Source organism: Schistocerca cancellata, chromosome 6, assembly GCF_023864275.1.
Source record: "Schistocerca cancellata isolate TAMUIC-IGC-003103 chromosome 6, iqSchCanc2.1, whole genome shotgun sequence".
NCBI classification, from domain to species: Eukaryota; Metazoa; Arthropoda; class Insecta; order Orthoptera; family Acrididae; genus Schistocerca; species Schistocerca cancellata.
Window position 1 is genome coordinate 317,703,147 of NC_064631.1, and position 27,329 is coordinate 317,730,475.

General features: G+C 40.3%; 1 protein-coding gene across 1 annotated transcript in view; it reads right to left on the bottom strand.

The window, feature by feature from the left end:
- The window catches only part of LOC126191481 (rho guanine nucleotide exchange factor 18), a 640,188-nt gene that overhangs the window by 317,975 nt on the left and 294,884 nt on the right, over positions 1–27,329 (bottom strand). The window contains exons 3-4 of the mRNA XM_049932364.1: positions 10,305–10,472; positions 6,619–6,710 (exon numbers count right to left, since the gene is read on the bottom strand). Of these exons, the coding sequence (XP_049788321.1) occupies positions 6,619–6,710; positions 10,305–10,472 (260 nt within the window). The remainder of the gene's footprint in view (positions 1–6,618; positions 6,711–10,304; positions 10,473–27,329) is intronic.

Genomic DNA, 27,329 nt, shown 5'->3' on the forward strand with positions numbered 1-27,329 from the left:
TTGGGACTGGATGAAGCGTCGTCTCACGCGGTCTGCACGTCCAGCACGAACGCTGGTCCGACTGAGGCGCCAGGTGGAAATGGCATGGCAAGCCATTCCACAGGACTACATCCAGCATCTCTACGATCGTCTCCATGGGAGAATAGCAGCCTGCATTGCTGCGAAAGGTGGATATACACTGTACTAGTGCCGACATTGTGCATGCTCTGTTGCCTGTGTCTATGTGCCTGTGGTTCTGTCAGTGTGATCATGTGATGTATCTGACCCCAGGAATGTGTCAATCAAGTTTCCCCTTCCTGGGACAATGAATTCATGGTGTTCTTATATCAATTTCCAGGAGTGTATATATATTGAGAGACCAATATCAAAATACCCAGACTCGGGTGCCCAAAATGCACGTTGCCGAGTCAAAAATATCCTTTTAGAATGGGAAGAGTTACCCAAAATTTAATACCATTCGACATGAGCAAATTAAAATAAGCAAAATAGACTAATTTTTGTGTCAAATGATCACTCACTTCAGATACTATTCGAATAGCAAAAATGGAGTATTAAGTCTTTGAACAAGATCCTGAACGTGGGCTTTCCACGACAGCTCACTATCTATCTGAATACCTAAAAATTTGAACTGTTCAGTTTCACTAGTCATATGCCCATTCCGTGAAATGAAAGCATCAGGTTTTGTTGAACTGTGTGTAGCAACTGTAAAAACTTAGTCGTACTGTGATTTAGCACTGACCACTGAGCGGTTCAAGGCGCTTCAGTCCGGAACTGTGCTGCTGCTACGGTCGCAGGTTCGAATCCTGCTCGGACGTGGATGTGTGTGATGTCCATAGGTTAGTTAGGTTTAAGTAGTTCTAGGTCTAGGGGACTGATGACCTCAGATGTTAAATCCCATGATGCTTAAAGTCATTTTTTGTTATTTAGCATTAGTTTATTTCCTACAAGCCATGAACTTAGGTCATGAACTGCACTACTTGAAACTGAGCCAATGTTGCACACAACATCCTTCACTACCAAACAGAAATATTTTAGAGTTACCTGTAATACTAGAGGGCAATTCATTTATACATTACTGGCCATTAAAATTGCTACACCACGAAGATGAAGTGCGACAGACGTGAAATTTAAACGACAGGAAGAAGATGCCGTGATATGCAAATGATTAGCTTTTCAGAGCATTCACAAGAGGTTGGCATTAGTGGCAACACCTACAACGTGCTGACATGAGAAAAGTTTCTAACTGATTTCTCATACACAAACAGCAGTTGACCGGCGTTGCCTGGTGAAACGTCGTCGTGATGCCCCATGTAAGGAGGAGAAATGCGTTCCATCACGTTTCCAACTTTGATAAAGGTCGGATTGTAGCCTTTTGCGATTGCGGTTTATTGTATCGCAACATTGCTGCTCGCATTGGTCGAGATCCAATGACTGTTAGCAGAATATGGAATCGGTGCGTTCAGGAGGGTAATACGGAACGCCGTGCTGGATCCCAACGGCCTCGTATCACTAGCAGTCGAGATGACAGGCATCTTATCCGCATGGCTGTAACGGATCGTGCAGCCACGTCTCGATCCCTGAGTCAACAGGTGGGGACGTTTGCAAGACAACAACCATCTGCACGAACACTTGGATGACGTTTGCAGCAGCATGGACTAACAGCTCAGAGACCATGGCTGCGGTTACCCTTGACACTGCATCACAGACAGGAGTGCCTGCGATGGTGCACTCAACGACGAACCTGGGTGCACGAATGGCAAAACGTCATTTTTTCGGATGAATCCAGGTTCTGTTTACAGCATCATGATGGTCACATCCGTGCTTGGCGACATCGCGGTGAACGCACATTGGAAGCGTGTATTCATCATCGCCATATTGGCCTATCACCCGGCGTGATGGTATGGGGTGCCATTGGTTACACATCTCGGTCACCTCTTGTTCGCATTAACTGTACTTTGAACAGTGGACGTTGCATTTCAGATGTGTTACGACCCGTGGCTCTACTCTTCATTCAATCCCTGCAAAACCCTACATTTCAGCAGGATAATGCACGACCGCATATTGCAGGTCCTGTACAGGCCTTTCTGGATACAGAAAAAGTTCGACTGCTGCCCTGACCAGCACATTCTCCAGATCTCTCACAATTGAAAATGTCTTGTCAATGGTGGCCGAGCAACTGGCTCATCACAATACGCCAGTCACTAATCTTGATGAACTGTGGTATTGTGTTGAAGCTGCATGGGCAGCTGTACCTGTGCACGCCATCCGAGCTCTGTTTGACTCAATGCCCAGGTGTATCAAGGCCGTTATAACGACCAGAGGTGGTTGTTCTGGGTACTGATTTCTCAGGATCCATGAACCCAAATTGCGTGAAAATGTAATCACATGTCAGCTCTAGTATAATATATTTGTCCAATGAAAACCCATTTATCATCTGCATTTCTTCTTGGTGTAGCAATTTTAATGGCCAGTAGTGTATAAATAAGGAACAGGAGTGGCCCCACCACTGATCCCTGGGGCATCCCCCACTTGACCGTACCCCATGCAGACCCCATATCACAGCCATTCTCAACATTGTGAATAATGATCTTTTGCAGTCTGTTGCTAAAGTAAGAGGTGAACCAACCGTGAGCTACTCCTTGTAGTCCGTAACGGTCCAACTTCTGGAGCAATATTTTGTGATCAACACAATCAAATGCCTCAGTTAAATCAAAAAATATGATAAGTGTTTGAAACCTTTTGTTTAACCCATCCAGTACCTCACAGAGTAAAGAGAATATAGCATTTTCAGTTGTTAAAGGACTTCTAAAGCTGAACTGTACATTTGATAGCAAATCGTGTGATATAAAATGATCAATTATCCCTACCTACATAGCCTGTTCAATAACATTTCCCCCTTTTTATAGAGCGGCTTTACTACTGAATACTTTAATCGTTTAGGAAACTGACCATTCCTAAAGGAAAAATTACAAATACGACTAAATACAGGGGTAACATTTGCAGCACAGTACTTTAATATTCTGCTAGGCACTCCATCATAACCATGGGAGTCCTTAGTCTTCAGTGATTTAATTACTGACTCAATCTCCCCCCTTGTCAGTATCACAGAGAAGTATATTAGACATCAATCTCGGAAAGGCATTTGCCAAGAAAGTTATATGACACCCTGTAGAAACTGAATTTTTATTTAATTCATCAGCAATGCTCAGAAAATGATTGTTAATTACTGTACATATATCTGATTTATCAGTAACAGAAATATTTTTACTACAAACTGACTTTATATCGTAGACCTTGTGCTGCTGACCAGACACTTTCTTCACAACTGACCACATGGTTTTAATTTTATCCTGTGAATTAGCTATTCTATTTGCGTAACACATACTCTTTGCCTTCCTAATAACATTTTAAGCACCTTACACTACTGTTGATAATGGGCTACTGTAGCTTGATTGTGACTACTTCTAACATTTTGATACAATTCCCACTTTGTTCTACAAGATATTCTTATCCCACTAGTCAGCCACCCGGGCTGCCTATTACTGCTAGTACCCCATTTAGAATGTTCTAGTGGAAAGTAACTGTCAAAGAGCATGAGGGATATTTTAAGGAAAGCATTATACTTGTCATCTATATGTTATTGGCACTGCGAACATCCTCCCACTCTTGTTCCTTGACAAGGTTTAGAAAACTCTCTATTGCTGTTTGATTGATTAACTTTCCTATATAGTTTGTAATTAAATGTGACATTTGTTTGAGTACTACAGCCTTTTAGTGTTAAAATTTGTGCATCATGGTCTGAAAGGCCATTCACCATTTTACTAACAGAATGCCCATCCAGTAATGAAGAATGAATAAAAATATTGTCTATGGCTGTGCTCCTGCTCCTCTGCACCTTCGTTGGAAGAAACACAATCTGCATCAGATCATATGAATTTATGAGATCTACCAACATCCTTTTTCTTGCACCATTATACACAAAATTTATGTTGAAGTCGCCACACACAACTAATTTCTGGTACTTCCTACAAAGTGAATCAAGAACCCTCTCCAGCTTGAGCAGAAAAGCTCTGAAGTCAGAGTTAGGGGATCTATAAACAACAACAATTAGAAGTTTAGTTTTACTAAATTCAACTGCCCCACACAACATTCAAATATCTGTTCAGCGCAGTGCCATGATACGTCTATGGATTCAAATGGAATCCTGTTTTTTATGTACATAGCCACCCCCTACCCTGCATCCCCCCCACCCCCCACCCCACAAGGAACTCGAAAAGCAGCCAGCTAACCTGTATCCTGGTAAAGGAAGCCTCTGAATTGTCAAATTATTTATGTGGTGCTCTGATATACCAATAATTTCAGAGTCAACATCTATAAGCAGTTCACTAACTTTATCCCTAATACATCTTATATTTTGATGAAATACTTGGAAGCATTACATCCTCAGAAAGTAAGCACTTAGTTAGTGGTACTTCCTTTAAGCTGAGTTCCATCTAAAAAAGGTGCCGCTCTAACACCAACTACTACAGGAATTTTTCCATGAGTGATCCCACCACCACCACCACCACCACCACCACCACCACCCACTACACTGCCATCAATAAGCTTTGCCAGCCTCCCCTTCCCATACCTATTAATGTGCAGGCCATGCCTAGTGTGATCCCGATTTACTGATAGACCCATCTGGCACCACTGAGATGTGACCCATGCCCTCTGTCATTAGCGCCCTCCACATCCCCATGTTAACGTGCTTAACAACCACATTAAGATGAGGCTGATCAGGATGCTGAAACACACAGAGGCAGCTGCAAATTTTGAGAGATTTTCTTTTAGAGATAAATTAAAGATTAAAAGTTTCCTTGACCACAAAATGCACATTAGTGCCACCAGTTTGAGTAACTATCTTTACCAGGTCACCACCTTTATCATATTCCGCATCCCTATCAAGACTGTTCCCTGCTCCACCCCCTATCACTTCCTGATCCTCCTCCATAAAATTCCTACATAACTCCCCGATGCTGTCAGTCACTTGAGCCAACCCTGCACTAGGCTTCACAATGCTTGTGAGCTGCAACTGCTGGCCCACACCTCTACCATGCGAGCTACCTAGCAGCAGAACCTCCACCTTTCTGTTTGACTTTGCAACTAACCTAGCCCTCCTAACTGCTGAGGACTGCTGCATGTTCCCTACATGTACAGCTACACGAGGTTCCTCTCCACTAAACTCTGACAGTTGGTCAAATCTATTGCATATATGCAAAGTTTAACTGTCTGAATACCTCCTCTTCCTAGCTGCCTTCTTGCCAAGTGCCAGTTCCCATTCCCCACCACCCTTAACCCTCCTCAACGTATCTAGTTCCTCCTTTGCATGTTGTAATTGCACCTGAAGGGCACAGATCTTACACTCCTGTTCCTTTATCAACTTATTTCTACTACAGATTCTGCATTCCCAGTAGAGGATCTCACTATAATGCACATTGGCTTCCCCACTGCATTCCCCCTAATGAAAATGCTTTGAATAAATCCCACACCATAACCCACTACTCACAAACCTATGACAGAGTCCCACACTTCTCACTGATGGTAAAATTTTACGGTTACCGGAAAAAAAAAAAAAACACTATACATCTAAGTTACCGAAGTTCAGTTAAACCAGAACTATTTATAGAACTAATGTATGGTGATCACTATGTGTGGTGTAATGGCACACAGAGGCAGCTGCAAATTTTGAGAGATTTTCTTTTAGAGATAAGATAAAAGATTAAAAGTTTTCTTGACCACAAAAAAATCTTCACACATAAAAGAAATGCTAGACAGATTACACTAGTGAGACATACTAAATAATGGTACTGCACTACTCAATATAATTATGCAGAAGTAACTAATGTATAGAGAATTGAACAAGACAGGTGAATATTTCAGTTTTCTCAGATGTAATCTTGCTCAAAATCTGATTGATAGGAAGGACTCACAGACATAATCAGTCTTTTATGGTATTTTTTTGGTACCTGCACTCTGTTTGCTGTAGACTATGGAAATGAAGTTTCCTCATAGTTAGAGATGCAAAAACCAATTGGTTAAAAACAAAGAAAACATAAAGAGTGGAAAATGGGTAAAATGAGATTGCAATACAATTGTGATACTTCAGATTCATCTCTTTCTTTCCGCTACTACTCTGTGTTTGCAATATTCTTCCTACCATATAACTTGTCTATAGTACTTGTCTATAGTACTCTCCTTCCTAATCTAGTACATCACTGTTAACAGCAATTCTCTATAAACCATTTTCACATGGACAAATATTAATCTTTTATACATTTGATACATTATGTTGTCTGCCTTTTCTGTACCATATAATTAATCTGACAAAATGTTAAACTAGTTCATAGCCCACCTGCTTTCCTGTATCGTAAGACCCAAAGGTGATTCTGGACTAAAATGCTAAGTGTCATCATCTATGTAATGTTGTCACTCTAACAAAGCATTTTAATTGATACAACCACCACCACAACCAACTCCTACTTTCCATATTTTCCCCAACAAATAATCAAATTAACAACATGTTCAATAATTATGTTAATTGGTGTTAAAAGCTTATAAACAATGACACAAGCATACCTGAGCATGTATTGCATGAATTGCCTGTGTATTCAGGTCTCTCATCTGCTGCACATTTTCATGTATCTCATGGAGATGCTGCAAGTTGTCTTCTGAAAAATTATATAAAAGAACTAAGTATGCTTTAAGAACATACAGGTTACTTTATGATAAATAGCAAATACTCACGAAAAATAAAACAGCTTACCCCAACAGCTGTTTTAATGTCATACATAGCACAAAACTTTCAGAAATCGCCAGGAGCCCACACATGACTTACTGATGTATACATTAGTAATAAAAAAGAACAAATAAATAAATAAATTTTCAACAATTCAAATTCAATTTTTGTCTGTAATCAGGAACTTGCAGCCTTCACAGTACTGCTGATTGAACATTTGGGATCATCTTTGCATTTATCCAGGAGGAATGCATCATACACAACAGTATTAGCTCACTCCTCTTCTGCATTTTATTCTTCTTGGCAGTTAACAATTTTTGTATGGGCCAGTCTACTGTTCACGTAATTTCTAATTTCGCCAACATGTCATTTAAAATATCAGCTACCATGAACAACATCTCTATTGATTTGAAAGGTGAAAGCTAGGGATATCTCCAGTAAAAAATGCATACTTATTCTCCAAGTAAACTACACACGAGATCCCCGTTAAATTAAATGTTGGGACAACTGGTCCAGAAGGTTTCCCAAAATCAGTTATATAGCATCTCATTTTACATTCATTTAACCCATTAACTACATATGTTTTTATGTTTTAATTCAGTGTTACTGCATACCGTTCAATACTATCTGACAAGAATAAATAGCATGTCCTGTGCTACTGTTTGTACTGTATCAAATACCAAGGCTGCAGCTTTCGTGGCCAGCCAACCACAGACTGGGCATGAAAATGACCACAATCCAAAATACAAGTAGCTAATAGGTTAAACATTTTACCTGAGAATGGCTACACAACTGAAACATTGTAGTGCACAACATAAAAATAAAATGACAATGAGTAACAGCTGATGCAGGGAACTTCTTTTTTCTTCTTCTTCTTCTTCTTCTTCTTCTTCTTCTTCAAGAAGTTTATGTCAACTGTGGACTCTGTTGCAACTAAATGATTTGAAATTTGTAGGGAAAGTTGCCTGGCCCAACTGTCTAGTAGTACAGCCAGAGGCGATTTAAGGCCAGGATACAAATGGCTGCTTCGAGTGCCAAGCTGAGAGAGGCGTTAGAGGCAAGCAGGTGTAAAATCTGTGTACAGGGTACAAATAATTTGTTGAGAAAACTGATACAGCGCAAAATATACGATAATATTGGTGGAAGCAAACACTTTCCAGTAAACTTGGGGCCACAATTGATCCATCTGCTAGGTACTGCTAATGTACGATTACAAGATGCCACTGACTTCAGTATGAAACTAGTTAGCATAAATGCATTTGAAACACAATCATTTCAACTAAGGCCTCACATAAATAGGCTCAAATTCCACCCAAGTCTGGATTTAACAAGAAATGGATCTACATCACCCTCCACAAGTCACCTAACAGTGTGTCGTGGAGGGTACTTCTGGTACCACTGAGTGACTTCCTCCCCCTCTCTGTTTAACTCGCAAATAGTATGTGGGACAAATTATCACTGGATATTAGTTAGCCTTGGTATTCGCTCTAATTTCTCAAATGTCACAGTAATAGTCATTTTGCAAGATGTGAGTCATAGGAAGTAATATCTTGTCTGACTCTTCCTGGAAAATGCTCTCTCAAAATGTTATTAGTAAACCTCTCAATGATGCACAATGCCTCTCTTGTAGTATCTGCCACCGGAGTTTGTTGAGTGTGTCTGCGACGTTTTCCCAGTGACTAAATGATCCCGTGATGAAATGCCCTGCTCTTTGTTGGATCTTCTCTATACTTTCTATCATGCTTACCTGGTAAGGATCCCACATTCCATATTGATAAGAAGCAGTCAAACAAGCGCCTTGTAAGCCACTTCCTTCCTGGATTAGTTACATTTCCTTAAGATTCTTCCTATGAATATATTAGTTGTTTCACGTCGTCATTCCATTCAAGGTCGCTCTGGATAGTTACTCCTAGGTATTTTATGGTAGAGGCTGTTTGTAGCAGTTTCTTACCAACAGTGTAGTTGTATAGTTGTGGCTTTCTTTTTCTATGTATGCACAATATGTTACATCTTTTTACGTTCAGGATCAACCACCAGAGGGTGCACCATTCATCAATCCTCTGCAGTTCGTTCCACAAACTGATACTCTTCTGGTGTTGCTACTTTGTTATAAACAACCATATCATCTGCAAACAGTTGCAAGGCTCTTCTGACACTTTCTAATAAATCATTCACATACACTGTAAACAGTAATGGTCCTATCACACTTCCTTCAGGAACAACAGTAATTACCTTATGTCTGATGATTTTGTTCAGTTACGAGCGACGTTTTGAATCTATCTGTAAGGAAGTCTTGAACCCAGTTGCAAATCTGGTCCCAGAGCCAGGAAGCTAATACTTTCTTCACTAAGCAACAGTGTGGGATGGTGTCCAATGCCTTCCTGAAGTCAAGGAACACAACATCAACCTGAGCAGCTTTGTCTACAATGCTATGGATCTCATAGAGCAAAAGAGTGAGCTGAGTTTTGCACAATCTGCGTTTGTGGAATCCATGTTGATTTTTGCAGAGATTTTCATTCTCCAAAAAGTCGTAATTCTTGAACATTAACAATGATTCATAATTTTATGACTGACTGACCCAACAGTTCAAGGCCTATAATTATGTGCATCAGTCCTACAGCCCTTCTTGAAAATGGGAATGACCTGCACTTTTTTTCAATCGCTAGGTACACTTTGTTACTACAGTCATCTATAATAAACTGTTGCTAGAAGGGGAGCAAGTTTTCTTGCATAATCTTTATAGAAACTTGTCAGTGTCTCATCTTCTCCTGATGCCTTTCCATTACTAAGCAAATGTGACGTTCTCTTCTGTTCTGTGATGGGTTACTCTAAATATCTGTCATTTTGTTGTTCGTATGATGATTGAAAGGAGGGACCATGTTATGACCTCCTACAGTTTTGGTACCAGTATGGTCACTGAGTGAATAATAGAGGATTGCAAACTGATTACTGATTTTATGTAAGACCAAAAGGTTGTAGGGTTTTTACGCAAACTGGTTGAAAAAATTTTACTTTCATAGTCACTGAACACTTCTCTCATTGCTCTCCTTACACTTGTCTTCACTTTGTTCAGCTTTCATTTGTCAGCCAGGTTTTGACTTTTCTTGAATCTGTGATGAAGCTCTTTTTGTTTACGTAGGAGTTTTCTAACACAGCTATTAAACCATGGTGGATCTTTCCCATCCCTTATGGCCTTGCTCTGAATATATTTGTTTATGGCATACTGAATGATTCTTTTCAATTTGTTCCATTTGTGCTCCACATTTTTGTCCTCATCACTGAATATTTGATGGTGACTACTCAGATACTATGCTGTTTGTATCCTGTCACTCTTGCTAAGTAAAAGTATCTTCCTACCTTTCTTAACTTTCCTTGTAAAACCAGTAGTCATAGTTGCTATCATAGTCTTATTATCACTGATAAATATATTTAAGGAGGCACATGGAGATAATTTACATATTTAAATAATCTGGAAACATTGCAATATTACTGAATATCAGAGATAAGTGCACAAACAGGGACTTACCCAGCACTGGATAGACTTTGGTACCAGGTGAATGAGGAGTGACACTAATCGTGGGAACTTCATGCTTATTAACTGCCATTGGTGCACCAGAGTTGGACTCAACGGACGGCTGGTCCTCTGACAAGTAGTCTGTGATCACATCTTCATCACTGTCATCTGGACATTCATCTGGAAGGAATGAAACAGCAGCCATGAATCATGTATGGGATGCCCACCTACTAAGTAAATGATGAAGTTACTAAAACACACAACACAACACAAGACTAAAAAAGGGATGTACTAGAGGCCAGAGATCAGACAGAATAGTATCCTGAAATGCCCGTACCATCCAATGACAGTTTTTATTCCCTTGGTCACGGCAGAGTGGAAAGAGGGCCAGTTTAATGCCCAGGTGACACATGGAGATAACTGTAACATTTCTACACAGGACTTAATCACAATTAGTAACAGTCACTAGGGGCATCCAGCTGGGGTGCCCCAAGTGCCAGATTTGCATACAGGGTGGCCAGAAACAGTCTGGAAAGCTTGTAAAGTTGTTGCAGGGCAGGTTGTGCTGAGAAATAATTGTTAAGGGAAAAATGTGATATGTTGCGCAGTTTCCGAGTTAATTAGCATCGAAGCAAGCCAATCAGCCCTTGATGCGTGCAAATTCAAGCAGTCTGCCAGATACAATTAGTGTCTGTTGTTCTCACAGCGTAGCAGGGAGCACACAAGATTGCTTGGCCTTTTTCATGTTTAATCCTTACTTCTGTCTCTTGTTCAATTTATGCATAGCTTTCTTGTTCAGTTCCAAGTAACCAAATGAAGCACATATTCGGCAACACTGTCTCTGGTGGGTCGCATTGATTTGTGTGTGCACCGTATTGAATTCTTTGTCTTAACAATTACTTCTCAGCACAACCTACCCAGCAACACGTAAAAGTTTATACACTTTTTCTGACCGCCGCATATAGTGTGTATCACAATTAGCAATGAAAAATTACACAGTAAAAACTTTATGATGCAAAAAGGGATTGGGGGGGGGGGGGGGGGGCATCGAAACAAAAGTCGCTTGGGTGGAATAATGTTCTTGAACTGACCCTGAGTAGAAACAAACATCTGGATGATTCAACAATATCCCACTGTCTGTGAATTGTTTATGAGGAGTGGGTGAAGAGTCTCTATCAGACATATACTTGGAAAGGAGCTTTGCACAGAGAGCAAGTGCGACCTCCACACTCAGTATTGTCACTTAAGCTATCTTTGTGCTTTGCACAGAGCATCCGCTCTCATGGCGAGCATTAAAATAAGTCTATCCAAAGCGAGGCACACCTACTGCTCAGAAAGTATTAGGAACTGTTTTATCGCTCATATTAATAGTAACACCAAGAACCATACAGAATTTGGCAGAGGGTTCACTTGCACCTTTCACCATACTGCAGAACTTTATTATACACAGTGCATTATGAAATGATGTATCCTAATACTAGATAAAAGTGTCAACGTGTGCTTTTTGAAAATGCTGAGCACTTCCTGTCATAGAGGTGGAGTGGATACACGAATCATCAGCAACTTTATATGGTTGTAGCTATGAGCTCTTTAAAAGCTACTGCAAGGAAAAACAGTTTCATTACAAGAAAATCTGTCAACATCAACACAAGTTATGGCAGTTATAATTTCCAGAAATAGCTTGGTTCCCCTCAAAATGAAAAGTTGTTTTGAGTTGAATAGATGATGGTACAGTCGAGAAAATTACATTGAGAAATGAAATGGATCTGTACTTTGACTGTGCAGCTTAACTGAATCAGTCATCACTTAAATTCGTCTATGATTGTTAATATGTCAAATATAAGAATGGAGATCAAAGAAAATGTTAGCCCTCCTCAAATGCTCCTAGCTGAGGAATTAGGAGACACCTTTGGTATTCTGTAAGAATATTGTTTAATCAAGTCCATGACTTGTGATATGTTCTGCTTCAATTGCTTACTTGCATTTACCCTCAACAAACAGGCACTGGCCTTTGTCTTCTCTATGATGGAATTCCCACTTTCTTTAGCTGTTTCCATCTTGGGTGTCACCAATGTATCTTCAGGTGCAAAAATGCTAACAAAATCTCCAGAAATGAGGAAATGACACCTACAGATCCATTCAGAGACTCAAGAAGTAATAAGTGAGACTGATGTACAAGAGCATCTCATTTTTACAGTGTTCTTGCATATACTATTTGCAGATGTGTAGTGGGCTGCTTAAGACACATTAGTTAAGGAGTGTACATGTAAAGACGGCAGGGTCACTGCCATACCTCAGGCACCAGCCATCACAGCAGCATGGATGACACTTACACACTGATAGTGAGAAACTGTTGGGAGTTCTCAGTTTTTGGAGGAGAGAGTCAAACGTGTCACTCACTGGTACCTGGTGACCACATACGGTCATTATCAGCACATTTGATCCAAAAATACAAAATGTGTCACATTTGACCTCTAAATCACACTGCAATTAATTGAGAAAAAAAAAAAGAAATTTCTTTCACAGTGAGAAGAACCAATAATAAGCAGGAAAACCTGTATTCATTCAACAATGAACTCTAAACATGGATTCTGGAAATAACAACAACTAAAATAATTGAAAATAAAGGGGAGAAACTGTGTTTCAAAATTTTCTGAAAATTCTGAATAAAATGCCAGCATCAGTTGTACGACCGGTTTCCATCCCGAAGGCCACTACCCACTGGTTGTGTGTCAGACATCCTGAGAGAACAAAGAATGACTGAATCAGTCATTCTCAGGATGTCTGACACAAGCACTGGATAATAGCCTTGGAGGTCAAAATCAGTCACAAATTTTAAAACTGAAATAAAAAGATCAAAAATAATTTTGTGCAACTAATGCTGGCATTTTATTCAAAATCAATACTAAAGTTCTCGAACCTCCACTAACATACTCCACATTCTGGACAAAGAAATTGTCCAAAAATTTTTCACATAGTAAGGATTTCAGACCGCAGTTCATTTGACAAAGAAAGCAAATTTGAAAGTTGTTTGTTTCAATTCAGATACATTAGAATGACTACATTTATTCTAATTTATATAAAGAAAACCATTTAATGAGAATTGTTTTGGCCAGCATAGTGCTCTCCGTTGTTGATGCCCCTTCTAGTCATCTAGATAAAAATTTTCCATACCCACTGGTTGACAACATTAGTGAGACGGTTGCTTCCTTCCTTTCTGTTACATCATTCTGTAATAATGTTTTCTGGTATGTAAAATGGTGTTAAAAGAAACTTATGTTGAAAAGCAGGAAAGAGATTGTCATGTATACTACTATGAGCATCTGGATTGAGCTCCACAGTGATTTAATTACCACGACCAAATAGGCAACAATTACAAGGGTCCAGACCCAAGTAAATTTCCTGTGGCTATCTACACTCATCATGATTCCATTCAGAAAGCATATGGTGAAAAGGATACAAATTACAGAGCGTAAAAAACGTGTGGACACTGAAGGTATTCAGAGATGAAGAACTGCCATTTGAGAATGAAGACAGGTATCAACAAGGGATTCATGTTACATAATATAAGAAAACCACAGAAAATCTAAATCTGGAGATTGGACAGGGATTTTGATTTCCACCTTTAATGTGATTTCAGTATTGTGATCACCACACACCTTCATCTGTGAAAAATGAGTTCATAAGTATTTTTCTACTTCTTGTGACATTCTTAAATCGCGTTAGAAAAAATGCTTACCTCTAATAACACAGTATCTCATCATGTCTGGGATTACAGCACAATTTCACACATACATATAAACAAAACTCAGGGTGAAGAAATAAAAACTTTGTTGTTTGCTGTTAACACTTTAAATCAATCAAGGATGACAAACACCATGAAAAGGGCTTGACTGGAACTTCACAAGAAGCTATAAGATAAACACCAACAGAAGTAAAACAAGGATAACAGAATATAGCCAAACTGTATCACGTGATGCTGAGGGGATCAGAATATGAATTGAGATACTGAAAGTAGTAGATAAGTTTTGCTCTTTGGACAGTAAAAAAACTGATGATGGCCAAAGTAAAGAAGATATAAAATGCAGACTGGCTATTGCAAGAAAAGTATTTCTGAAAAAGAAGAATTCATTAAAATCTAATACAAATGTAGGTGAAGATCAAGTGAGTAGATTGAGGAACTAACAAAGAGGCATGGAACGAAATTGGGGGAAAAAAAACAGGGATGCACCACTGAGGAATTACCAAAATGGGATGGAAGTCAGTAGCTGTGCTGTTCATGAGCAGACAAAAAAAGATTGCAATTTCAGAAAAACTGAATGATTGTTCAACACAAAAGCCTTCACAAATTGAGCAAATCAATAACACATTGGTCCACATCTGGCCCTTATGCAAGCAGTTATTCAGCGTGGCACTGATTGATAGAGTTGTTGGATGTTCTGACAGATATTCTGTCAAATTCTATCCAATTGGCGCGTTAGATCTGCTTAATTCCGAGCTGGTTGAGGACAGATCTGGCAACCTTGCTGGCAAAGGCAAGATTCGGGAGGCACAAAGATAAGCAGTAGAAAATCTCGCTGTGTGCAGGCAGGCATTGTCTTGCTGAAATGTAAGCCCGTAGGACTGCATGGCTGAAATGTGCAAAGGTAGCAGGCCTTGTGTGCAGCTTTCTACAACTATAACCGGACATCTGAAAAGTCCTACACTCACTGATGAAGAGATGCGAATGAGCGCAGTTCCACTCGTGTTCTTTACATCCCTTGGTGCAGGGAGAGAGTATGCGGTGTTAGTTCTGTTGTTCATAATGGATTCCTAGAGGCCAAACTGATTGTTTCAAGACAGTAATGTACAGTTAGTCAACACTGCCCTCCAAGTTTCCTGGAGAAATGCAGTGTAAATTTCTGTTGCATCCTCCTCTGGGTATCTATTAACCATAATTTGAAGGCTGCAGCCATCAGTGGTATTGTTGGCCACATGCAACCACTACAAAGCAGATATCCAATCTTTGTGTGTCATGATTGTTGGCCACATGCAACCACTACAAAGCAGATATCCAATCTTTGTGTGTCATGATGGTGGCTGAATGTTCCAATGACACTGTTGCATGAAGTGTATGCCAATTCAGCAGGAGCTTCCTGTGCTGACAACTGTTTTTAACCTAAGGTGGTAAAGCACACACAGTTTAAATCTGAGTTGATCCTCCGATGTATACTGACAGACTGAACTGTGTACACAAAGCACACTGCACTGTTCACTGTGTGCTTCACTTTTACCTCCATTACATAAATGGCTATATGTAGCAACTGTCAGAAGAGTATTGTGAAAGAGATTTCGGAATATACTTGTACATAAATTAAAAAAAAAAAAAAGGTATATCATGAGAACTGTGCAATTTTTTTTTTTTATTTTATTATGCAAAAGTCAGAACAATCAAATATTTCAATACACACTTTCACTGCTGGGTAGAATGGAACTCCTGTTTTCAGAAAAAAGTATCACGTTCAATTATTAATAACAAATGTTGATTTATAAACGAATGCATACAAGAACAGTGGTAAAGTATAAATAAATATATGGTATCATACCATGAATATGTGTTCTCAAATCTCAAACACGTTTTTTCTTGGGTTGTTAAGGGATATTTTCTAACGGATTTCAAATTAGGGTTTTTTTATGATAATAATACACCATATCTAGTCACAATATTTTGTTTTCGTATGAAGTCCACAGCATTCCGGAACTACAACTACATTTTCCAAAACAACATTGCTTTTTTTAGCTAAAAATAATCTGCTTCTCACTGATCTCAGCTGAGGGGCTTTTCTCGTAAAAGTAGTAAATGTATCGTTGATTTACTAATAGGCGATAACCTGGAACAAATGTAACGCTCAAGAAAGCCAATTTAGTTTTCACCTGTGCCAATTATAGTGTGACGAGATATTGCAGCTTTCACATTGCTGTACTGCCCGACTATGCGATGATACGTGAGAAAGATTAGTTGTAATATATGAAGTTTGTAGCTTTAATAGTGGCAACTATTTATTTACAGCTCGTACAAAATAGATACATGTTTCACAGTTTTACTGACCGTCAAAGTAGTTACCAGTATTGTGTATAACCCATTGCCAGTGATGTGGAAGGCGTAGGGTACCCTTAGCAGTGCCAGATGTACTGACAGCTCGAATGGCATGGTCTATTGCCCGACGAATTTGTAGCAGTTCTGAAGCGGATGCTCTGAAGTATTTCCTTCAGTTTAGAAATCGAGCTGAACTCACGAGGGCTTAAGTCAGTGGAGTGCATTAGGTGGTACAGCACGTGGCAGCTCCATCATTCAAACAAATCAGTAACAGCTTGCACTGTACATGCTTGATCATTGTCCTGCAAAATGATGGTTAGATCCTGCAGAAAATGTCATCACTTCTGTCTTTGGAACACAACCTATGACCAGCTTAGAGACAGAAATGATGACACTTTCTGTGGGACCTGACAATCGTTTTGCAGGACAATGCTCAAGGACGTACAGTGCAAGCTGTTACTGATTTGTTTGACTGATGGGGCTGCTAAGTGCTATACAACCTACTGCACTCCCCTGACTTAAGCCCTCACGAGTTCAGAACTGAAGGAAACACTTCAAGGCATTTGCTTCAGAACTGCTACAAATTTGTTAGGCAATAGAACGCGTCACTCGAACTGTCAACACAACTCGCACTACTAAGAGTATCCTACAACTTCCACATCGCTGTCAACGAGTTATACACAACGCTCGTAACTACTTTGAAGTTCAGTAAAACTCTGAATCACATATCTATTTTGTACGAGCTGTAAATAAATATATGCCACTATTAAAGTTCCAAGCCTTGTAGTAAATGTTAGAGAGATAATATGTGACATTAAATTTTTTGTCTATGTAATACAACATTACATGAACCTTAATATCTAAATTGTATTTTTTCTGTTTCAAATCGAGAGTGCAGACGACACAATGTGCCGACAACAGAAGCTTCGCTGCAACAGCTATCAATGCTGAGCTGGCCACCGCCACGGCTCACTCTACAGCCAGAGACTGAAAGAAAATCCCGCAGTTCACTGTTTCTGACTCCACCATTAATTAGAAAAAAACACTGAAGCAATAAAACAGATGTAAAACTTTATGTAATGCAATCCAATATGCCATGCTACTTGTAATGCTTGACTTCTAACTTTGAGTTGACACGCACTATTATTACGATTTACAGTATATATGTGCATATGTACCCGCAACAACTGCAAATTATATTGTACTGAGCGAGGGTTTTTTTTTTTTTTGTATCTATAGCTGATATTTCCCATGAAAATGGAAAAGGAAATACCGCAATAAGCATGCTCGCTTGAATGAAATATTAACGGCAAAAAATACAAATAATGTACATGAGCCGTTCAATAAACACAAAATGTATATTGGAAAAATGTTAATGAAGTGCCTTCTCTGAGACTAGACTAAGTCATCCACAGGAGACATACAACGAATCAAGAGGAATATAGTTTATTCTTACTACGATAAACGAAGCTGCGGCCTAAGCACTGGTGGAAATTATTGTTTCGAGCACGGGCATTACAAGTAAATAAAATCTTGTAAAGCCAAACGTAACGCTGCTCATGAGGAGAACACGACAAATGCCATCACCCTGTTTCCCAGAAACTTCGTTCCGTGGAAGAAGTGTCAAAACAAGCGAACATGTGTGTCTGCTTTTCCATAGATACGCAACAGTTTCTGAAAAAACAACTGTCAGAATTTTAGAGGTACTTTATATGCCTTTTACTGCGTGGTATCTCCAGACAAAGTGACGGCACAGTGGCTAACGTTGCAGCTTTTGAATTTTGCACTCCGTATTCGAAACCTGATTACTACTTTTATTTTTCATTTATATATCCACGTCTGTAAAAGATTAGTATACAAATGTTTTCCACTGCATACTGATATAACGTTGTTCTTGTTCGTCTACTAATTGTATGTCACATGAATGAACTGAAAAAAAAAAGATGAGAAAATTATTTGAAACTTATTTCGGTGAAATTCTTGTAATGTACCTTGACTCATAATCAATGGCAAGCAACACTTCCCGGAAAACTGATCCGTTATACATGGTTTGCCGCGAAATTATTGCCAATGCGTGAAATCTCTAGCGATGTTTAAGACGCTTCTTTCCCAAGAAGAAACGTCACTGTGGTAAACCTGCCTTTGCGGGATGCTTGTGGTGTTGGGAATGTGTGTATTTCCAATGTTCCTACGATCGGTATCGTCAAAGGGAATGCACCAAATCTTTCTGAAGAATAAAGAAATGAACAGAATATAAGCACTGATATGAGAACGAAATATCAGTATATAAGAATTTAAAAAAAAGATTGTAACCCCTTAACATACCATACACACATGAGACTTACTGTGAAATCCAGTTGTAATTTAACAATTGATACAAAATCCTTGTGTGTCCTAATCTGATAAGAAACATTTGTGTAGTAACCTTCTACGAACATGGGTAGATAAATCGAAATAATAAAAATAAAATAAATAAAACTATAATCGCGTTTCGAACAGGGGACACAAAATTAAGAAGCCACCACGCTAGCCACTGGGCCATCATTTTGTCTACAGATATTGTGCGGTAAAAAGCACATAAAGTAACTCGAAAATTTTGAGCGTCCTTATATCAGAAACGATCGAGTACATACGGATAAGCCGAGACAGGTGTTTGCTTATTTTGATCCCTCTTTCATTGAGCGGTTCCTGGGAAATCGGACGATGGCACTTGTCGAGTTCTCCAACTTAGTCCACAGCCAAGATCCAAAACAAGAATTGCGAGTAAGTATTTTTCTTTTCTGTTGATCCATTATGGACATGGCACAGCGGCTGATCAAATATTTTAACAATGAAATTCGCCAAACAGCCGTGCAGTTGAAATGTTATTTCATTTCATTTTGTTTCTGCTAGCAGCTTCGGCAATTCATTATGCCATCTTCAGGCCCCATATGAACCTCTCCAAAATAATCGATAGTGGCATACTGGGGCCATATTTTTCTGATGTAATGAATTCGTGCTTCCTTCAAAGACTTGACTGAACTCTCGCAGTGAAGTCTTCGAAGGAAGCACTTGAGCTAGGAATCCACGACATCCAGAAACATATGGGCCCCAGGACGCCAATATCGATTATTTTTTAGAGGTGCATATGGGGCCTGAAGATAGCATAATGAATTGCCGAAACTGGTAGCGAAAACAAAATGAAATAGTATCTGAATTAGACGGCTGTTTGGCGAATTTCATTGTTAAGAAGGTACTTTTATTTGCTCGCGTCCCGAGCGGACATTCATTGACACGATATTTCCACGATTTACCTCGGGCACGCGAAAGACTGCCTTAGTCCGAATAGGTGTTTGAAATTTCAATTAGCTGTATGCGGTATGTTGATAACCCAGTTGGCAGTTGCCTGCTCTACTTACGATGCTAGCACTGTGATGGTAGGTATCTTGGCTGCTGGACGCTAGCAAACAGACTGGGGTGCCAGTGTCGCCCGCATAACGGCGCCCACTGCAAGCGGGCGTGCGGTTGCTTAGTGGAAGCGATAGCGCCTATGGTCGTCGGTGTATACTTCGGACTTCGCGAAGGGCGTTTATTGAATAGCAGTTACGGTTCACTGGCAGGATGCTACGAAAACTTCGTCACAATGCAAAGGAGTCTGTTACGTAGCGGTTGTGCAGCTCGTTCTAGGAAACTGCTCAAGTGCTTGGGTTATGCGCTAAAGAGGACTAACAGGGGTAATGAACGTATACAAACAAGGGCAGGACGAATGGTCACAGGCTTGCTTCCCCACGGGAGATCGTTTCTGAGACGGTAGGAAACACGAATGGCAGGTGCCTGCATATGGACATCAGTTAACCCGCAAAAAAGCTACTTACAGACCTTCGAGATCCAGCTTTAAGTGTGGAATCCATGAATATACTACAATAACCTATGTGCCTCTCCCGCAGCGATCACGAAGAAAGGATTAGTTACAGCGCGCAAAGAGCCATTTAAGCTATCATGGTCCCCGCACTCCGTATATGAAAGCCGCCTTAATAACTGGGAAATTGGGGGACATGTGTGTTCGGAAAACTGGTTTGTTCGGATAATCGAACTGTACATGTTTATTTGCCAAAGAGAAGTACTGTACAGTAAATTTATTCATAGAAACAGGCATCTCTTTTAGTATTACAAAGTAACATACAAAGGCAACTTCAGTAGGAATATATAGTATGTGGCACAGTTTATTAAACAAAAATATATACATATTACATACGCATTTTGCATGAACAATACACACAGTATACAAAATTAACGTTGAAAAAATCCTTTATTTTGGTCTGTCTAAGGAAACCTACACGCTTACGAGCAGCTAAGTCACGCACTTTTTTCATTACAGATATCTGAAACTGGTCACTTTCATCTTGGGCTTCAAACCATCGCAAGACAGTATCTAAACAAGTGAACGCCTCAGAAGCTGTTGGTATACTTTCATCTTCACTTTCTGGAGCACTGATTGATGAGATGCTGGCGGCGTCGTCTTTATCTGTGACGACGTTCACAATCTCGCTGTCCTGCATGATTTGGTGTCCTGGATCTGCATCATCGATATTCATCCATTCATGAACGACTTCTTCATCACATTCGTGGCAGTCTATTTCTTTTAGCATACCGAGAATTTCGGACATGTGAAGGCCCCATTAGAAGCAATGTTCCGCCAGCGGTGGCCCAGTGCGGCGACTACTGTGGGAAATTTGGTTTGGGAGTGCGGGGGATGATGGACGGTAGGGTGGGAGAGTAACAGGTGCGAGCGAGTACACAGTTCGGTTAAGCGGTCGTCCGGTTGGCCGACGTTCGGATAATCGACGCTCTACTGTACTTCAAAGTCGTTTGCAGAGGATAAACGTACACATACACCTACCACTCCAGAGGAAAAGTGGAGCAACCGCTTAAATAATTTTGTCTCACTTTCGACTAAGTTCAAAAACGAAAATGGCAACAGAGCCAAGATGGCGTTACAGAAAGCAAACATTATTCATTACTCACAGAGTCATCTGTATTAGGATCGCTGAGCCTGCAATGTAATGTGACTAATGACGAACTGTGCCTGGCCAGTTTTCGCCGCAATCTCACTGCCTTCACCCCATCGGCCATTCATTTAATATACGCGAATCAAATTTGACATTTTTGCCTGAAGAATGTATATGTGTGCATGTTAACACCAAATGAAAAAGGAGAAAGAAATATTCCTGGTTAAGGCAGTGAGAACAGGCTTGTAAGCTTTTTCTCGAATAAGTAAAGAGTTACACTGTCTCATTTTCTCCCTATTTCTGGACTTTTTTTTATCATTATGCTAATTGTTGCTAAGTTGAAAACATTTCTGTTACACTTTTGGGGAATATGCTCTGTTCTTTTCTTTTACCTATTATGTTTTTTTGGATTTTCTATCAGCGAGAAGAAAATGATCTATGTATTTACCTAATCTGTTTTCTGTCTTATATAAGATGGCTCACGACCGAAACCGGTAGATATTGAGCTCAAATAAAAACAGCCGATGGTTAAAATGCGTTTCTTCTTCTAATTTTTTGCCCGGAGAAGGGCAGTATATTCCTGGTGGCAGGGTAATAACAGAACTGCTTGGGCGCACGATACTGAAGCCTTCAGTGGTCATACTAAAAGTCTCGAGAGCTGAATGGGGTTAAACTGAGTAAAAACACTGAAAAATTGTGGAATAATGCGATAGAATATTTCTTAAAACTTCTCTTGTGAAATAGACACACATAAACACACTATAAACTTTGTCAGTTTTTAAAAGGTGGATAAAAGGAAAGAGCTAAAAAAAAAAAGCTATTGAACTCTGAGGTGACAGAAGTCATGGGATAGTGATATGCACACATATAAATGGCTCTAGTATCGTTTACGCAAGCTATAAGAAGTCAGAGATGTCTGTCACATGTACTAGGGTGATTCATGTGGTTTCCGAGGTGATTATGGCCGAACGACAGGAATTAACAGACTTGGAACGGGCAATGCTAGTTGGAGCTAGACGCACGGAACATTCCATTTCGGAAATGTATCAGCAGCATGTCGGGAATACCACATTTCAGGCATTACCCCCTCTCATCACGCACAACGCAGTGCCAGACGGCCTTTACTTAACAACCGAGAGCAGCGGCGTTTGCGTAGAGCTGTCAGTTCTAACAGACAGGCAAAAATGCATGAAATAACCACTCAAAATCAACGTGGGACGTATGACGAACGTATACGTTAGCATAGTGACACGGAATTTGGCGTTAATGGATTTTGGCAGCAGACGACAGACGCGAGTACCTCTGCTAACTACACGACATCGACTGCTTGGAGACCATTCGGAGCCATTCATGGACTTCGTCTTCCTAAACAACGCTTGAATTTTTATGGATGACAATGCGCCATGTCACCAGGCCACAACTGTTCTTGACTGGTGTGAAAAATATTCTGGACAATTCGAGTGAATGATCGCCCGACATGAATCCCACTGAACATTTATGGGACATAATCGAGAGATCAGTTCGTGTACAACATGTTGCACTGGCAATACTTTCCCAATTATGGTTCAAAATGGCTTTGAGCACTATGGGACTTAACATCTGAGGTCATCAGTCCCCTAGACTTAGAACTACTTAAACCTAAGGAAATCACACACATCCATGCCCGAGGCAGGATTCGAACCTGCGACCGTAGCAGTCGCGCGGTTCCGGACTAAAGCGCCTAGAACCGCTCGGCCACATCGGCCGGCCCCAATTATGGACGGCTATAGAGGAAACATGGGTCAATATTTCTGCAGGGGACTTCCAACGACTTGTTGAATCCATGTCAGGTCGAGTTACAGCATTACGCCCGGCAAAAGGAGGGCCGACACGAATTAGGAGGTATCCCATGACTTTCGTCACCTCAGCGTATACCAGACAGATGTAGTTGCCTGATTTCCAAATGACAAAGGACGCGCCATCTATTCTGCAACACACTAAAACGTCCATCCTAACACTTTAGGCTGGAGTAGGGACAACTCATAAAATTTTAAAATGTGTACCACACTTCTCTCGTCATCAGCTAAAATAGAGGGCTGCTACTCGTCAGAATATAAAACACTGTTAAAATATGATGTATGGAAACAATTCACAAGTCCCACGAACTACGGGGTCCTCTCGCTGGTGCGAGAAGTCATGGGCCAGAGGAGTACGACCTACACGGAGACGGATCACCGCCACTTCACCCCACCTCTGTGACCGGGAGGAGGATCGGCGTGGTCGGACAGGTACTTTCACAGAACATACCTTCCGACACTCCGTCTCTGAATGGCTTAAGACCGGCTCAACAGTGAAGGAATGACTCATAAGGGGACAGCGCACGTTTATGCTGTATGCACTTGATAAGCTTCCTTGGTTGCAATATCAGCGTGACTTGGTAACCAGCAGAATATTACTTCCTCTCCTTGTGGCAGGTCCTCTACTGACTTCGTGCCCCTAGTGGAGATATCGCTGCTTCGACTGTGGGAGAACATGTACCAGTAGCGTTCGTGAATCGTACGTATAAACATCGGTGGTCGTGGTTTAAGCGACTATTCGTGTAAAACAGTAAATCTGGGTTTCAGTCTCACTCTGGTAGAAGTTTTCATTCGTTATTGTACATTCATTACATGAGCGTATGATGTAAAAAAAGATATCTAATGGTTGTTGCTTAGTCTTGTTTTTAGTGTGCTGAATCCTAACATAATAACAAAAATGTCATATTATCAACCCTTTTTACAATTAACACACAACATGATATAAGAAGCATTTTTACTCGTTTTAAAAGATACAGCCTTCACGGTCTACTTCAATTAACAACAACATGAAGCTGAAACTTCGGTAGCTGTAGTTCTAATGGTTAGTATATATTGGAAATACTATGAGTAGCTCATTGGCTCCTTTCTCTTTTTGCGAGAACCTGGCAAAACAAAAACAAAAGAAATCTGTTACCACTTATTGGGCATAATGAAACAATTTGTGAAAGCCTTAGCCGAGATGGAGACTGTTTCAGAAGTCTCTGCGGGATGTTTCCTCGTTTGTCAGACCCGAAACTGAAAGAAGGCGAGTTTGACGAACCTGACATTCGAGAGACGCTATTCGATTCCGCCTGTGTATCAAAAATGATTGACTGAGAGGGAGGCTTAGGCATCACACAAAAAGGCTGGCGCAAACTTCTTAGGCAATGAAAATGCCCACATACTGGAAAACTGACTGATGAACCTCAAGATTCACTTTTTGAAGTCACCTTGATTTCTTTACCTGAAAATTTAGGTCATGTCAGTGAGGAAGACGAGCACTTTCACCACGACATCAAAGTGATGGAAAGATGGTATCAGGGCTGCTGGAATACTGATATGATGGGAGGCGTTCAACAAGGAAGAAAAAGATGCTTGAAGAAGAAAGAGAGACGAAGGAAGTAGGAGCCGATGGACACACAATTCATATGTCATTAAGATGTTTTCATCTTTACATTTCAATAAAATCTTTGTTCATAAAGAAAAATTAAAACGTATTTTCCTAACAAAGTTTGTGAAACATGTACGTCACAGAGAAAAACTGAAGTCAATAAGGATTACGTGCTAGAAAACATTAAATTAAGCCGTTATATAATAATAAAAATAATCAAAAATAGTTTCGTCAGACTGTGTTATTTACAATGTTCTTCGGGTACATTGAAAGTATTGGTGATCTGTTTTCACCTACACTAACATTCATGAGAGTCTAACAAAAGTAGCGATCAATTACGATCATCGATTAATTAACCACGGTGATAAGGACAACAACTTACTATTACTTTCTTGTGCCTGAGACAAAACTGAGTAAAAATTTGTTTCAAATTACGATACTTCTGGTTTTCTTGAAGTAAGCTGAAAGATACCACCCGGAAGTTTATGCACTCTCAATGTAAATGTGCGTTCCCGAAATATGAGCCCCTTATTTATTGTGTACCACCCTCCATAGCATCGGAATGAGGACAAGTGGGTAAATTTGTCTCCAGATATGCAAAAATTCAATTGCAATATGTACTTCGTAAATCATTTACACTGGCGATTCATGTGCGTCATCCAATTTCCATCCGTAAAAAACGACATGAACACACAAAACTTATTTTTTAATTAATAACTTTCTGACAATATAAATTCTGTCCGAAAAACAGCTATATATGAGGAAGGAACATCAGGCTCTAACGTCACGGCAATGGTGGGCTCATTAAACACGAGCTTAAGCTCAGACAGTAACAAGACGGGGCAGGAAATCGGCTGTGGTCTTCTCTCAATGAAACAATCCCGGTTCTGCCCTTACAAGCTTAAAAATAGAAACAAATAATAGAATAACGCAGACAGAATCTAAAAGCAGTTGGCTAAAAGGGGATCTGTATCGCGCTCTTCTCGAACACAAATCCAGTGGAAGAACGTACTCCAAACGATTTTCGGCGGAAAATAAAATTTTTCTAATATTCGTCCCGGAGGAATTGAGCATTACAAAAGACGATGTTTGCTTCATCACTCACTGAAGAAGGTCTATTTCCGATTTGGAACGCATAAATTGACATAAGAGCAGTTGGCAACAATGATAGGAAGTGTTGGGGGATTTCATGGCAACATTATGACCGACATCCATCACTGACACGGGGTGAGAGCTGGTGTTGCATGTGGAAGGCAAGCAACAATGAGTATACACCTGCCTTAAATATGTGTCGAAAGCGATATATATGTCGAAAGAGATATATGTGTCGAAAGAGATATATGTGTCGAAAGAGATATATGTGTCGAAAGAGATCCAAAGTCTTAAAACAGTAATCTTTGGATACATTCCATAAGCAGCCTTGTTGATAGCTTCTAGAAAAAATTGATCTGAGCGTTATGGGACTTAACAGCTGTGGTCATCAGTCCCCTAGACTTAGAACTACTTAAACCTAACTAACCTAAGGACATCACACACATCCATGCCCGAGGCAGGATTCGAACCTGCGACCGTAGCAGCCGCGCGGTTCCGGACTGCGCGCCTAGAACCGCGAGACCACCACGGCCGGCTGATAGCTTCTAGCATCGTTGTAAATATTGTGCAGTGTGTACTGTCGGCAATGGCCATTATTCTAAAGCCTTGTAAAAGGTGCTTTGTTGGTTAAGTTGTCGACTATCAGAAACGCCACGTTATCCAACGGAGACAACTATCTTTATCAACAGATCTTGTATCGCTCTGGAAGAGGGGGAAAGAAAAAACTGATATATACCTGGTGCACGCAAAATCGAGGAAGCGTCTGATTACGTAGACCAGGGCAGCAGCCGAATGAAAGTTTAGAATGAGTTTCACGAAAGTTACAGAAGAAACGAGTGAGGTTAACTGGGAATATCAACAGAATAGACATAACGATGATGAAAAATATGGAAGACAACATCGGTAACGGGAATAGCTGGATGAAAGTAATCAGGAAGGATATGAAAGCAACTAGAACAAGCAAGGAAAAGACCCAGCCACAGCAAAACGGAGTCAAGTTCGTAAGTGGACTAATAGCAGAATCAAGATCACAGAAGAAAAAGAACTAGGAGGAGAGAGAGACTGGAGGGACATTTGAAAAAAATAATGTGTTCCAAACAAGTCATTCGTGATCCTAATGGGTCGAAACGAACGTAATAAATAAAAAAGGTGGACTCCTGAGCACGGTGCAATTCGGCATTTTTCACACATGTAGATCACTGACAGACGTAAAAATGGATAGGAAAAAATCGTATAAGCAACCGAAGGTTGAAATTCGGACGTTCGGATGTGAATTTTGACACTATCCTCTCAATGCACCGTTAGTCGAGGTCGCTAACGCATGCCCGTAAGTGGTGCTCGACTCGGTGGTGACCGAATCGAAACCTGTTGGCGGAAGAAATGTTCACCGCCAGCATTTGGGCGGCAATAGGAGGAGAGATGGTGGCGTATTGTCCTTGATCACCATAATTTGCG